Raw genomic sequence first — 14,459 nt, forward strand, 5'->3', positions numbered from 1 at the left:
CTAGCCCTTGTGGATCTTCTTCTTGGAACCAGTACACAGTATTGATTGTAAGAAGAGAAGGTAAAGATTAAAAAAAAAACTTATTAGCAATCTATTCTGAACTTTCAGACTTAATTAAGACCATTTACCTCCAGCTTTTTACTCAGCATGTAACCTGTCCATGATTCAAGGCTTTAAAAAAGAAAGAGGAGAATGAAAGGAAAGAAGAAAAGAAAGTAGGGAGGCTGAGAAGATAAGGAGCGAGACAAGGTTCAATCCACTTTAGCAGTGACCTGTCCTTAGACTCCTCAGGATCTCAGGGCTAGCAAAGCCAGTCCCTATCACAAAGCCATAAAACAGACAAAATTTTCCTCTATCTCCAGAAATGCTACTGTATACTTTTTAAAAAATCCTTACCTTCTGTCTCAGAATCAATGCTAAGTTCCAAATCAAGAGAGCAGTGAGGGCTAGGCAATTGGGGGTAAGTGACTTGCTCAGGGTCACATAGCTAGGAAGTAACTGAGGCCAGACTTGAACCCAGGATCTCTGGGCTTGACTCTTAATCCACTGAGCAGGATTTCTCATCGTTAGTCCAGAATCTCAATTCATTGAGCACCTGTCTGCCCCTACTACACTTTTAAGGGCAGGCCTTTGTCCCTTTTCTACTAATTTAGTCCTGAGTTTTCCAATAACTAGCTGACCTTAGGGTACTAACTTCTTTCTTTAAAATTAAGGGGTTGAACTAATTGATCTGTAGGGTCCCCTCCCACTCTGACATTTTGTGTTTCTGGGATACAAGAGTAAGGACCAGGCACTAATTAAAATTCTCCTAGTAACTTAAGATATGATCTCTCCCAGAGATTAAAAGATTTTTGAATATTCCAAAGGATTCTAGGAGTAACATAGTAGAATAGAGAGAACACTGACTGAAATTAGAGGATTTGATTTCAGTCTTCATCTCTACTACTTACCTGTGTGGGCCTGGGTAAGTCACTTACCTTCTCTAAGTGGGGGAGGGTGAATATTGGACTGAATGACTCTAAGGCTCCTTTCAGATCCAAACTCAGGACAGGGCTCAGACTAACCTCTCTGTTATGATGCTAGGATTCACAGTCACAACATCAGTCTTTGCCCCAACATCCCCGGTGTACTTCTCTGAGATTGGGGGTAGGTTACACCTGCAGAGAAAATGACAAAACAAATTAACCTGAAGTAAACGAGCCCCTCTACTCTCTCCGGGTAACTACTAAAAGGGGAGATAGGGGAGAAGGGAATGAGCATAGGAGGAGGATGGAAGAAAAGAAGATATCCACATCCATTGATTTGGTATCCATTGATTCAATTACTTATCGTTAACCGGGGGGGGGGGGGGGGGGGGGCAGGGTGAACAAGTTGGAAATTTTGGAAAATTCCAGAAAAAAAATAGTTCATGAGTTTCAAACCACCCACCAAGTGAACACAGGCTTTAATTTGGTGAAGTTCATCAGCACAGTACATGACTCATTTCCTTTTGAGATTCTTGGAGAGACAGACAGTGAGAGATAGGGACAGAAAAAGAGTAAGAGTGACAGAGACAGATGTGGAGAGAGGGAAAGAGAGGAAAAGAGGGAGACAGGAAAAGAGAGAGAGAGTAGGAGGGAGGGAGGGAGAAACAGGGAGAGAGAGAGAAGGAGGGAGGGAGAAACATGGAGAGAGAGAAGGGGGGAAGAAACAGGGAGAGAGAGAGAAGAAGGGAGGGAAAAACAGGGAGGGGGGAGAGAGAGAGAGAGAGAGAGAAAGAGAGAGAGAGAGAGAGAGAGAGAGAGAGAGAGAGAGAGAGAGAGAGAGAGAGAATATATCAGAGACAGAGTTGTTGTTAAGTAAGGCAGAGCTGCACAAAGTAATTCCTCATTCTCACTCTCAAGTGCAGTTATCTAAGCCCAGTGACAAGACAAAAATGACTGGTGATGGCCTGGGATGCAGGGATGACTTTGGTTTCCTCAGCTAAGCTCACACATCTTCTCATTTCTCACCTGGCTGTACCTCTCTGGAACTTCTCTACCATGCTCCAGAATAAGGTATCTTTTTTCTGTCCCTTTTCCCCTTTTTTCAGCTTGCTTTTGTGTGTCTTTACTAGTTAGATTGGAAGCTCCTTGAGAACAGGGACTTAACACAGTGCCTCAAACACTGTAGGACCCTAATAAGTGTTTATAGACTATTATGGATAATCATAACTGATATGGTACATCGCATCTTAGCAATAATAACATCTATGTAGTCATGCCTACATTCACTGGCAACCACTTTTTCCCAAGAGGCAGTGAGACATACTAAGTGGAATTCTAGGCTCATCACCAGAAATACTGAGGTTCAAAACCTGCTTATTACACTTAACAAGGTAGATAACCATGGGCAAGTCACTTAATCTCACTAGTCTTATTTTTTCATTTGAAAGTAGAGAGGATAACATCTGCATGACTTAACCTTCCCAAGACAGCTAGATCTTCCAGGGCATAAAGAACTCATCTTCATGAGTTCAAATCCAGCCTCAGACACTTACTAGCTATGTGACCCTGGGCAAGTCATTTAACCCTATTGTCTTCTGTTTCTCCATCTATAAAATGAGCTGGAGAAGGCAATGGAACACCACTCCAGTATCTTTGCCAAGAAAAGCCCAAATGGTCTCACAAAGAGTTGGACATAGGTGAAACAACTGAACATACATGCTTACCTTAGCAGGTTGTTATGAGACCAAAAGAAATAATAAAGGTAAAGTGCTTTGTAAAGCCTCAAGGTCCTAGATAAACACCGATTATCTGTACTGCCACTATCCCATTTATGTCTTTTGAGCCTAGCACAGTGACATAGACTATTTTGAATTTTTATCTCTTTCGTGCATCACCATAGCCTACATTCTAGTGAAAAGCCTCTTCTTTAACTGGACTAAATCTTGAACAACAGTCGGTCTCTGGTCCCCATCTGAAGTCAGAACTTATGCTTTGCTACTGTAACATAGGAGAGCTTTCGAAGAATATCTCTGCAAGAGGCTTATAGTGAGAGCACACCAGAGAAGCATAAAGTTGCTGATTTGACCCATGGGATACGTAAAGCCAAATATTAACAAATCTCATTCTATTAGATTTCTGTATAGTTTGTGGTACCACAGAAAGGCTGCAAGAGGTAGTCAGATCCCTGGACAAGAATCGAAAAGAACTGAGTTCTAAGCCCAGTTCTGTCATTTAATGATTTGTGCCTCGGTTTCCTCATCTATAAAATAAGGATAATAATTATAACTCATACTTATATGAGACTTAAACCCTTACAAGGTATTTTACTTACAACTCTATGGAGTGGATAGAAAAAACATTTCTATCCCCAAGTTACAGATAGCAAAACAATCTGAAGCTCAGAGATATAGATCATAATCACAAATCACATTTTTTCTCTCACAGGCAAACTCCTAGAAAAAAATTCATTTAAACTAATCACCTCCACTTTCTGGCCACAGTCCCAATCAAGGGCTTATCAAGCTTTTGTGTTGGGGCTTCTGACTTTACTACTTGACTGAAACTGTTCTCTCTGAGGATATCACTGATATCTCTTCAATCCAATGGCCTTTTTTCAGTTCTCATCCTACCTGCTATCTTTGTGAAACTCTTTCAGCCCTTGATTTCTAGGACTTCTGCTGACCCCTGGTGCTTCTCCTACCTGTCTAACTGATCCTTCTCCTTTGATGCATCATTATTCATTGTCTGCCTATCAAAGTAGAAGTCTTGAGGCTTCTCTTCTCCCTCTGCATCCCTGGTTCTTGCTGTGAGGAATTGTTTGCAAAAACAAAACAAAACACTTCCAGGCAACTGGGCCTACAGAACCATTATTCAGAACTTGGGATTCTTCTGCTTCTGCTTCTCTCTAGCATCCCTTCACCCTGTCCTTGCTTTACCACTTGTAATTTAAATGTTCTACTGGTAAAACTGTTCTTATGACTTTCTCAATGAAAAACAGGGTTAAGTAGGCAGAAAACTGTGTCTGGGTTGGGTTTTATAGAATGTATGTAGAAGTCCATCTTCTCCAGCAGATTGCCCTTTTATCATTTCCATTCTCTCATTCATCTTCGATCTCTTCCTATCTATTGGATGCTTCTCTACTGCTTACAAACATTCCCATGTCTCTCCCGTTCTCAAAAAAAAAAAACCCTCATCACTTATGAGAAAGAACACTATCCACATCCAGAAAAAGAACTGGGAGAGTAGAAACAGAGAAGAAAGACAACTGCTTGGCCACATGGGTCAATGGGAATATAATTGGGGATGTAGAGTCTAGATGATCACCCTAGTACAAATATGAAAAATATGGCAATAGGTCTTGATCAATGACACATGTCAACCTAGTGGTCAGCTACAGGGGGGAGGGGAAGGAGGGAAGAGAAAGAACATGAATCATGGAACCCGTGGACAATTTTTCTTAATTAATCAATTAAAATTAAAAACAAAAATGAATAAAAAATAAAAACACACAAAAAAACTCATCTACTCATCTATCGACATTAGCTAATGTTGTAAACCTCAAAATTCCTTAGACTTATAAATGTTGGAAATTTCACCATTGGGATATTTCATACTTGGAAAATTTCTTACTGATAGTCTATTGGAATGGGAACTCCATTGGCATGGGAGGTTCCTTCTCTTCCCTTCTTAAGATTACTTTAGGACAGAAACCCTTTGCTGAACAATGGAAAGGACTTTGACCTATGCTTAAGCATAGAACAGGAATTTCTTTGAGTCTTGATTGATTTTAGAATTGATACAATGGAGATACTCCACCCTATTCAGTCCTAATAAGATTGAGTAAGGGCTGCAGCCTAGATCAAAATTTAATTATTCCAATCTCTACCATACTCAAGTTAACAGGATTTAGAAAGGGCTGGAACAAAGGAGTAAAGATTTAATCATTTGAAAAATATGACCTTCAACAGACATGTGCAAAAGCCAGAAACCTCTGGGCGGTCCTGGGTTAAGCGAGAGCCTCCATTGACAGGGAAATTGATGAAGAGTGATTGGTAGATGTGAGGACTGAGGGGAGGCAACTTGGATGGTGTCCTTAAAGATAGGAGGGTCTGGAGACTTGAAGGTGGTTGAGTTTTTGGTCGGTGGTTCCTGGGCTCTGAGGAAGCTTGCTCTGAAGGAAGCTGAAAGTGGGGGCCTCTGAGACTGTTTCTCCATTTTGGACACGTGAGTGAAAGGGACTGCTCTCTTTTCTTTGCCCCAGCTATCTAAGGGCTTGGGCCTTTTGGGCCCAGCCTAAACAGAAGGGGTATTTAAGCCCTATTCCCTTCTCTCCCCTTTCTCTCTCTATATATATCTCTAATTCCTTTCTTGCTCCTATTGTAATTAAACTCCAAAAGGCTGACGGCTGACTTGAGTTTTTCATTTAGGAATTACATAGCTGATTCCTTGGCGACCTTAAATTAATATATATCAGTCTTTTAAAGTGATTCCCTTGTAACATGTTCTATATTTTACTTCCAGTTTTTGGCCAAACAATTTGAGCAGTATACCTGCAATGAATGCTTCCACTTCCTTTCTTCTAGTTCTCTTCTATAAAGTCTGTCTTCTAATCTCATCTTTTTCTTCAACCCTTACCTTCCATCTTAGAATCAATACTGTGTGTTGGTTCCAAGGCAGAAAAGTGGTAAGGGCTAGGTAATGGGGGTTAAGTGACTTGCCCAGGATCACACAGCTAGGAAGTGTCTAAGGGCCTCTTTTGAACCCAGAACCTCCTGTCTCTAGGCCTGGCTCTCAATCCACTGAGCCACCTCACTGCACCTGTCCCCTATACATATCAAGCTTAGCATGTCCAGAATTGAATTCATCACCCTCCCTTCTTCTGAACTTCCCTCCAAGGCTTTCATCCTCCCAGTCACTCAAGTTTGAAACCTCAGTGTCACCTTTTTCACTTCCTATATTCAATCTGTGGCTAAGTCCTGCCCATTTTACCTTGATGATATCTTTCCTATATTCCTTCTTCTTTCCTTTGACAAGGCCACCCTTTGGCGCAAGCCCTTATCACCTCATGCCTAGACCATTGCAATGGCCTGGTGTTTGATCTCTTCTTATTATTGTCCAGCTTCAATTCCACTTCCTAAAGTGCAGGTCTGACCGTGTCAGTCTCTTGCTCAGTAAACTCCAGTGGCTCCTTATCACCTTCAGAATCAAATACAAAGTCCTCTGTTGGGTATTCAAAGTCTTTCATATCCTTCCTCCACCTTCCTAGGCTTCTTACACTTTACTTCTGTATACCTTGTGATCCAGTGACACTGGCCTCCTTTCTAGTCCTCCTTCCCAACTCCAGGCATTTTCACTGGCTGTCCCCATGCCCAGAATGCTCCCCCTCCTCATTTGCTCCTCCTGGCTTCCTTCAAGCTCCAGTTAAAAAACCACCTTCTACAAGATTCCTTTCCCACCCCCACCCCCCCAGTGCTAATATTTCCCCTTTGCTGACCATCTTCCATTTATCCTGTATATCGCTCATTGGAACATAGTTGTTTAATGTTGTTTCAGTCATGAGACCATAAGCTCCTTGAGAAGAACAAAAGCTGTTTTTTGGGCAAGGACCTACTTGTACAAAAATATTGATAACCACTCTTTTTGTGGGGGCAAAGAATTGGAAATTGAGGAGTTGGGGAATGGTTGTGGTACATATTGGTGATGGAATACTATTGTGCTAGAAGGAATAATAAGCAAGATGATTTCAGAAAAAAACTAGAAACTGATGCAGGCCAAAATGAGCAGAACTGGGAGAACATTGTACACAATAACAGCAATATTGGACAGTGGTTATCTGTGACAATTTGGCTCCTCTCAGCAATGCAATAATCTGGGACAATCCTGAAAGACATGATGGGGAATGCCATCCACCTCCAGAGAAAGAACTGCTGGAGTCGTCATTCACATCAGTGGACCTTTGGTTTTATTTGGGGGTTTGGATTATGTATGACTTTGCTCTTACAACAATGACCAATACAGAAGTGTGTTTTGTATGAAAATAACAAAAGAAAAAAACTGTCTTTTGACTTTTTTAGTATCTCAAGTGCTTAAGCCAGTGCCAAGAACACAGTAGGCACTTAACAAATGCCTATTGGTTGACTGTATGAGGAAAACTTTCTCAGCACACTTATTGAAACCCACCAGGACTCATTAGTGTACCATGATATACCCTTGGAAAACCATTGCTCTCCACCCTCTCTCTAAGCAACCTCATCCATTGTTATAACCATAGGGGTTCCATTACAGCATCTACATAGAGGACTCCCAGATCTATGTATTCAGCTCTAATCTTTCCCCTGAACAACAGTGTCTCTGCCTTGACAAGCTTACATTCCAAAATTCTGATTGCTGCAACCATCCCTGCCTTAACTGTCCCTTAATAGCTGGCCCCCCTTTTTAAGCTTCTGCCATCTTCCTTCCCTGCTCCAGACTGTTTTGCTCCCTATGTGTTTTATCTGAACCAGCGGGAGAGGTAAACATATAAGGAGAATCAGGCTTCAGGAGGACACAGGCGAGCATCTTACTCCTTCCAGAAGTTCTGCCACAAGCTCCACTCCCAGGAGAGGAAGGGAAGGACCTTATTCTACACTCGACCTCTTGTTCCAGGTAAATTCAATAAGTCTTAATCAGGGAAAGCTTGGTCAGAAGAATTAGGTTACTTGCAATGTGACTGCAGGTAATGATGTAATACAGATGTGAGATTGTGAGTTCTAAGGGGTGAACTGTGGATCCCTGTCAACTTTCATATAGGTGCTTCCATGTCTAATCAACTTAAGATCCAAGAAAATAAATGTAGGCTTGCTTCAACATCTTCTCTGTTTCTGGACCACAAAATGTCCAAAATGGAACTCATCTTCCCCTTTGAAATCCTCCAAACCTCCCTATTAAGGCAAGGGTACAGAGATAGAACTGGAAGTCAGGAAATCTTATTTTTATGAATTCAAATCCAGCCTCAGAAACTAGCTGCATGACCCTGGGCAAGTCACTTAACCCTGTTTGCCTCAATTTCCTCATCTGACAAATGTGCTGAAGAAAAAATAGCAAATCAGTATCTTTGCCAAGAAAACGCCAAATGGAGTCATCAAGAGTCAGACACAACTGAAAATGATTCAACAACAACTATTACTTCAAAGTTATCACTATCCTCCCAGTCACAGAGTCATCCTTGACTCTTCCTCTCCCTCACTCTCCTCCATACTCAATCAGCTGCCAAGGCTCATCCATTCCATTGCCATGGCATCTCTTGCCATCATTCCCTTGGCTTCTTTCACACACCTACGACCCAAACCAGGCTCCTTTTGTTTCTTGCCTGGACTATTACAATAACCTCCTACCTGTCCCCCCACCCATTTCCAGTCTCTCCCCTCCCCAATTTATCCTTCACATCGCAGCTAAAATAACCTTCCTAAAGCCCAAGGCAAGCCATGCTTAAAACGACATTTGTTCCCTGTAGTCTCTCGGATAAAATGCCAGCTCTTCAGCCTGGCATTTAAAGTCTTCCACAATCTGGCTCCAACTATCTTTCTAGACACTTTGTATTCCTCCCTTTCATGCATTCTGTTTTTCAGCCAATCTGACCTTTTTGCTATTGTCTGAATTTGATATTCTGGGCCTCCAACCCTGCTGTCCCCTAGGTAGGAAATGAACTCCCTCTACCATCCAGGTTCAGCTCAGGGGCCACCTACCTATTCCTTCACACCTTTCCTGACCTTCCCAGTTGTTGATTAGTATTTTCTTGGTCCATCTAGGGGTTGTAAGCTCCCTGAGGGCAAGGACCGTATCATTTCTGGGTTTTGTATCCCTATCATTTATTACAAAGCCTTGAACGTGTTCTCTGGAACATAAGAACTGTTATTTCATTGGTATAAGGGACAAATGCCATTGAAATCAGACATGATAATGCCTGGGCATTAAGAGGTTAAATGATTGACCCAGGGTCACAGAACCAGTGTCAAATGGGAGTCTTGCACCCAGTTCTTTCTATTTCTGAGGCAGGTTCTCTACTTACTATGATGACATGCTGCCTCTCTATCTTGTATATCCCAGGTGCTTATAATAATTTAAAACAGTAATAAAAACATACAATAAATAATGTCAGTATAAATAATAAGATAATATAATAAATGATGTCTTTCTAAATATTAGCATTTAATGAATTTATAAGTATCAGATTATGATTATTTTTAAATATATTTCAGTTAATATTCATATTTAATTATTTTATAATTTTATAATTTAATAAAAATGTAATGATAATTTAAAGAATAAAATTAATTCATAAACATAAAATGATTAATTTATTTTTAAATAATGATAAATACAATCTATAAATAATAATATAAATATAATAAATGTATATTAAGAAGTAAAATAAGTCACTCATCATTACAAAGCTAGTATTAGTCAGTATTTGAACCTAGGTACCCTGAAGTCCAGAGGTCATTAGACTCTAACTTGCTGCCTCACAGTAATAGGTTATTATAGAAATAAAATCATATATGTGAAAGTGCCTTATAAATTAATCAGTCAGGGGCAGGTGGGTGGCACAGTGACTAGAGCTTCAGGGTTGACGTGAAGAGGTCCCAGGTTCAAATCTTGCCTCAGATACTTCCTAACTATGTGACCCTGGACAAGTCACTTCATCCAGTTTGCCTAGCCCTCACCCTTCTATCTTTAGAGTTATTATTAAGACAGGAAGTAAGGGTTAAAAATTAAAATAAAAGGGGGCAGTTGGGTAGCTCAGTGGATTGAGAGCCAGGCCTAGAGATGGGAGGTCCTAGGTTCAAATCTGGCCTCAACCACTTCCTAGCTGTGTGACCCTGGGCAAGTCACTTGACCCCCATTTCCTAGCCCTTACCACTCTTCTGACTTGGAGCCAATACACAGTATGGACTCCAAGACGGAAGGTAAGGGTTTTTAATTTAAAAAATTAAAATTAAATAAATGAATGTTAGTTTGTGCACATAAATTATACACCTCCTGTAAACCACTGTCCAACTGTAATGGATTATTATTATATACAGTCACTACTACCAATATTCTTCTCTTATTGAATCCTGAGGTAGGTAGCACTGGCAGCATGATCTCTGGTTAACAGCTAGAGAAACTGAGGTGAGTAGAGAACCCAAGTTCACACAATGAATGACCAACAAACTTGGAATCTAAACCTACATCTTCTGAAGATCCATTCCAAGCTAATCATGGTACAGTAGAATAGAAGGATCTGGGTTCAAATACCACCTCTGAAGCTTACTATCTGTATGACCTTGGGCAAGTCATTAAACCCCCCAATCAGCCAAAAAAGGGTTGGCCTAGATGGCCTCTAAAGTCCCTTTCAGTTCAATAAGTAATGATCCCATGAGCTGGTCCATTCCTTTAATACCAGAAGGCAACCTTCCCCTCATGGATTTCTTATAGCCCTTTGGTTTGTGGGGGCCTCTGCTCTACACCTTTCTTGGGGTCTCTCATAACCCAGTTATTCCTGCACTTGTCCCTCCCCCAGAAATCAGCTAATGGTATCATGCTGTCGCTCAGCCTTCTTTTTGAAGAGGACCAGTGGCATCACAGAGTCATGGTGCCTTGACTTGCACAGTGGTCCGCCTCATTCTCTTCTAGTCCAGTGGCAAGACAAAAGTCAGGATAAATGGTGAGGTCCCCACAAGTGGGATCCCATTATAAAATCCCTGAGTTCAGGCCCGAGGTGTTATTCCTCTTATCTATCCCCAATACCTCCCACAAAATAGATACTTCATAATTTTTTCAATTAAATGGAACACTTTAGGTTAACGAGTCTCTCCTGTAAAGAAGATCACCCAAGAAGGAGATTTCATGTGTTCTTAATCCAGTATGTACACAGGTGCTGTGTTTGCTGTTATCTTAAGAGAATTGTTGGGGGGCATTTCTTTTTTGGGGGGATGGGGTCTCCCTATGCCTCCCAGGCAGGGAGTACGATGGCTGTTCCTAGAGCCAATTCCTGTACTGACTGGCATGGGAGCTTTGACTTGTCCCTTTCTGACCTGGATCAGTCCCCACCTCTTTGGCAGCCTGGCACACCCCTTCCTCCCATTCTGGAGGTTCAGTAATCCGGGGTTAAGCTTGGTGTAGACACCCAATGGGCTTTAGCACTTCTATATCTCAGAACCCCCAAACCTGGCCACCTATCAGCCTCAGCCTCCCCAGGAGCAGACTCCAGGCATGTGCCACCACACGCATGCTTAAAGAAATCATCGTTAACCACTTGAGCCCCTGGTGATGTCTCTGGGGTCTACAAGGATCAAGGAGCGACGGCAGAAAGCATCTTCCTGCCATTGTTGGCAAGAGAGATCTAGCAGCCAGCAGCTGGTGGGCAGATCACAAGTCCCTCCCTGTTTCCAAGAACAGAGCAAGGACAGCTTGCAGCTTCTGTTCCTTTAGAAACAGTGGGCTCCCTGTTCTTGGAGCCAAGAGCCAAGAGCATTCATTGGCCTTTCGCGCTGGGGCTTCCCATAACACACAAACCCATTCTCAGGCAGGGAGCAAAAGGAGACCCGCTGGCGAGCTACCACTCTTGTCACAGCTGGAGAAAGGCCAAGGGACCACCCCAGCTGAAGCGGGCAGCTGTTTCATCGCAGGCGTTTGCCTAAAAACAGTAGCAAAATTCCCTGGGAAGGTGGGGAGAGAGAGGGATCCCCCCCGCCCCAGAATTCAAAGTTAGCTCAAATTTGTCGGATTCAAGCAGGGCTTGAATGTGAATTTTTTTCATCTTTTCTTTTTAAGATCTGCTAGCTGTGGGACAGAGCTGCAGAGTCACAGTGAGACAGAGAATGGAGGAAAGAAAATCTGCTCCTGTCTTCATGTTTTAGATGACTGACGAAAGGTTTTTTTATTGTTCCTTTAAATGTTTTGACTCCTGTCTACACCACAAGGTTGGACGTCAACCCTTTTTATATCTACCCAGGTGATCCCCCAGGAAAGGCATTTCGTTTGTCCTCAGGGTTCCCTCCACCAAACATCCACCCTAAGTATCTACCACCCGGGCCTGTCTGACTCAGTCTGATCCCCAAAGTTACCCTCTGCCATCTGCCTGCTTCTACTCCATTCCTTCTCCTTCCATACCTTAACCCTCTGGGTCCAAGAAGACAACTCACAGATCTGATGTGTAAACTGCCTTAATGGGGGGGGAGCCTTCCAAATCTCTGAAGTCTATTTTAACAGGGGCCTTCTGGAAGTAATAAATATATGGGACTTTACAATTTACCAAATAGTTTTCCTTACAAGAACCCCATAAAGTAGCTTATATCGTACAAAAGGAAGAATGACTATCCCCATTTTACAGGTGACAAAGTTGAGGTTTGATTCATTTAATTCAGTAGGCATTTATTACATTTCATTCATTAGGATTTATTATTCAGCAGACATTAAGTTTTATTCATTAGGATTTATTATTCTTTTTTTTTCTTTATTTATTTTTCATATTTATTATTCATTAGGATTTATTAATCCATCATCATCATGTGCCAGGCATGGAGGACACAAAGACAAGTAACAGCAATTCTAGCATTCAAAGAGTTTCCTTTTAGGGCAAGTGATTTGTCTAAGATTACCCAGGCAATACGCGACTCTCATTGTTTAACCTAATGGTGAGTGATGGCAGGAATTTCATGGAGATATTTGAGGGTCTCTCCTATTACGCTGCAGAGTTTGGATCTGACTGCTTCTCTTTGGGCAACCAATATCTAGCCTGGCTTGCCCAGGATCACACAGCCAGTGAGTGTCTGAGTCTGGATTTGAACTCAGAGATTCCTGAATCCAGATCCACTATCACCAAGCAAGATGAGAGTGAATAACCATGGAATAAATACATGAAAGAAAAGAGTATGAAGTAAGGCTAGAAAGGAAGGCCAGCTGGAGCCAGATTGTGGAAAGCCTTAAATACCAAATGCTGCAGAAAGGCAGATTTCAGCTCATTGTTAAGAAAAAGTTCCTAACAATGAAATGACCCAAGAGTGGGATGGAGGGAGTGGGTACCCATCACTAGATATCTTCAAGTGAGGGCTGCGTGATATCTATGAACATCCTGAGGCCAGGGACCTCATTTTAGTTCATCTTCTTATCTTCCCCATCACTTACCATTGGACTCTTCCCACAGAGTACGATAAAAGACATAGGATGACAAAGGGAACTAAATGTAGCAAAAGAAAGCTGTCAAGTATTTTGTAATCAAGTTCCCAGATCCCAGGTTAGGAGCCACTGGGATCCTGATGGAATACCCCAGGAGAAAGTCCCAGAGAGCCAAGAAGAAGCATGAGAGCCTCGAGAGTGTCTCCCAGACCCCAGGGAAGAGAAAAGGATGCTTTTTACCGGAACACGAAGTCTGCGCTATCAATCTCTCTCCCACACCGGCTGTTCTTCAGGATGCCTCCATTCCCCACAACTGCGCACTTCTTAAACTGAGAGCGATTATATGGCATGTCCTACAGAGAGACAGTGAGCAACCTGTTAGAATGCTGGTGATCATCCATCATATCTGCAGGGCACTCGGCAATTTTTTTTTAACTCTTATCTTCTGTCTTAGCATCAATTCTAAGACAAAAGAGAGACAAGTGCTAAGCAATTGGGATTAAGTGACTTGCCCAGGGTCACAGAGCTAGGATGTGTCTGAGGTCAGATTTGAACCCAGGTCCTCCCAAATCCTGAATCCTGAATCCAGGTTCAGCCTTGGCACTCTATCCACTGTACTGCCTAGCTGCCGTTACTTGGCTCTTTTCTAAGGATTCATACATGGGCTGTTTTCTTTGATCCTTACAACAGGACCTGGAGAAATAAATGGGAGAGGTATTGTAAGGATAAGTGATAAGAGATAGAAAAAAATGCATGAATTGTCTTTAAGAGGAAAGGAGGAGAATTTAGACACAAACTCTGGAAGAAGACTCTGAAAGGAGAGGAGGATCTTGGGAGTTTACTGGGTTTAACAGTCTTTCCTGATCTGGCTTTCTTCTGAGCTGGTAAGGAGGATCTTTGCTCTGGCATCCCCTAGGAAAAAAACTAATCTTGTAGAAAGATTAGTAATTCCTGGGTTGGAGAATTGCCTTGGAGGAGACCTGCCTTTCCCTGAAATACAGAGATCAACCTGTCAGAAACAACTTGGTTAAGGTAAACCCAAGGGATTTTTTTACCTGGGACTTTGGGTTTACCTAGGAAGCCAACCCTAGGCTTTGGGTACATCTGTGTACAGTACATCTGTGAGTCCTGTATCCTCGGCCTTTTAAAGACAATCTGTAGGGAGCATCTGGGTAGCTCAGTGGATTGAGAGCCAGTCCTAGAGACAGGAGGTCCTAGGTTCAAATCAGACACTTCCCAGCTTTGTGACCCTGGGCACCCCCCATTGCCTAGCCCTTACCACTCTTCTACCTTGGAACCAATACACAGTATTGATTCCAAGATGGAAGGTATGGGTTTAAAAAAAAATTAAATAAG

The 14,459-nt window shown here is 42.1% G+C and overlaps 1 protein-coding gene across 1 annotated transcript in view; it reads right to left on the minus strand.

Moving 5' to 3' along the window:
* The window catches only part of ST8SIA5 (ST8 alpha-N-acetyl-neuraminide alpha-2,8-sialyltransferase 5), a 180,841-nt gene that overhangs the window by 14,316 nt on the left and 152,066 nt on the right, over positions 1-14,459 (minus strand). Inside the window, 2 exon segments of the mRNA XM_056824395.1 lie at positions 1,065-1,157; positions 13,344-13,456. Of these exon segments, the coding sequence (XP_056680373.1) occupies positions 1,065-1,157; positions 13,344-13,456 (206 nt within the window).

This window comes from Monodelphis domestica, chromosome 3 (assembly GCF_027887165.1).
Source record: "Monodelphis domestica isolate mMonDom1 chromosome 3, mMonDom1.pri, whole genome shotgun sequence".
In the NCBI taxonomy this organism is placed as follows: Eukaryota; Metazoa; Chordata; class Mammalia; order Didelphimorphia; family Didelphidae; genus Monodelphis; species Monodelphis domestica.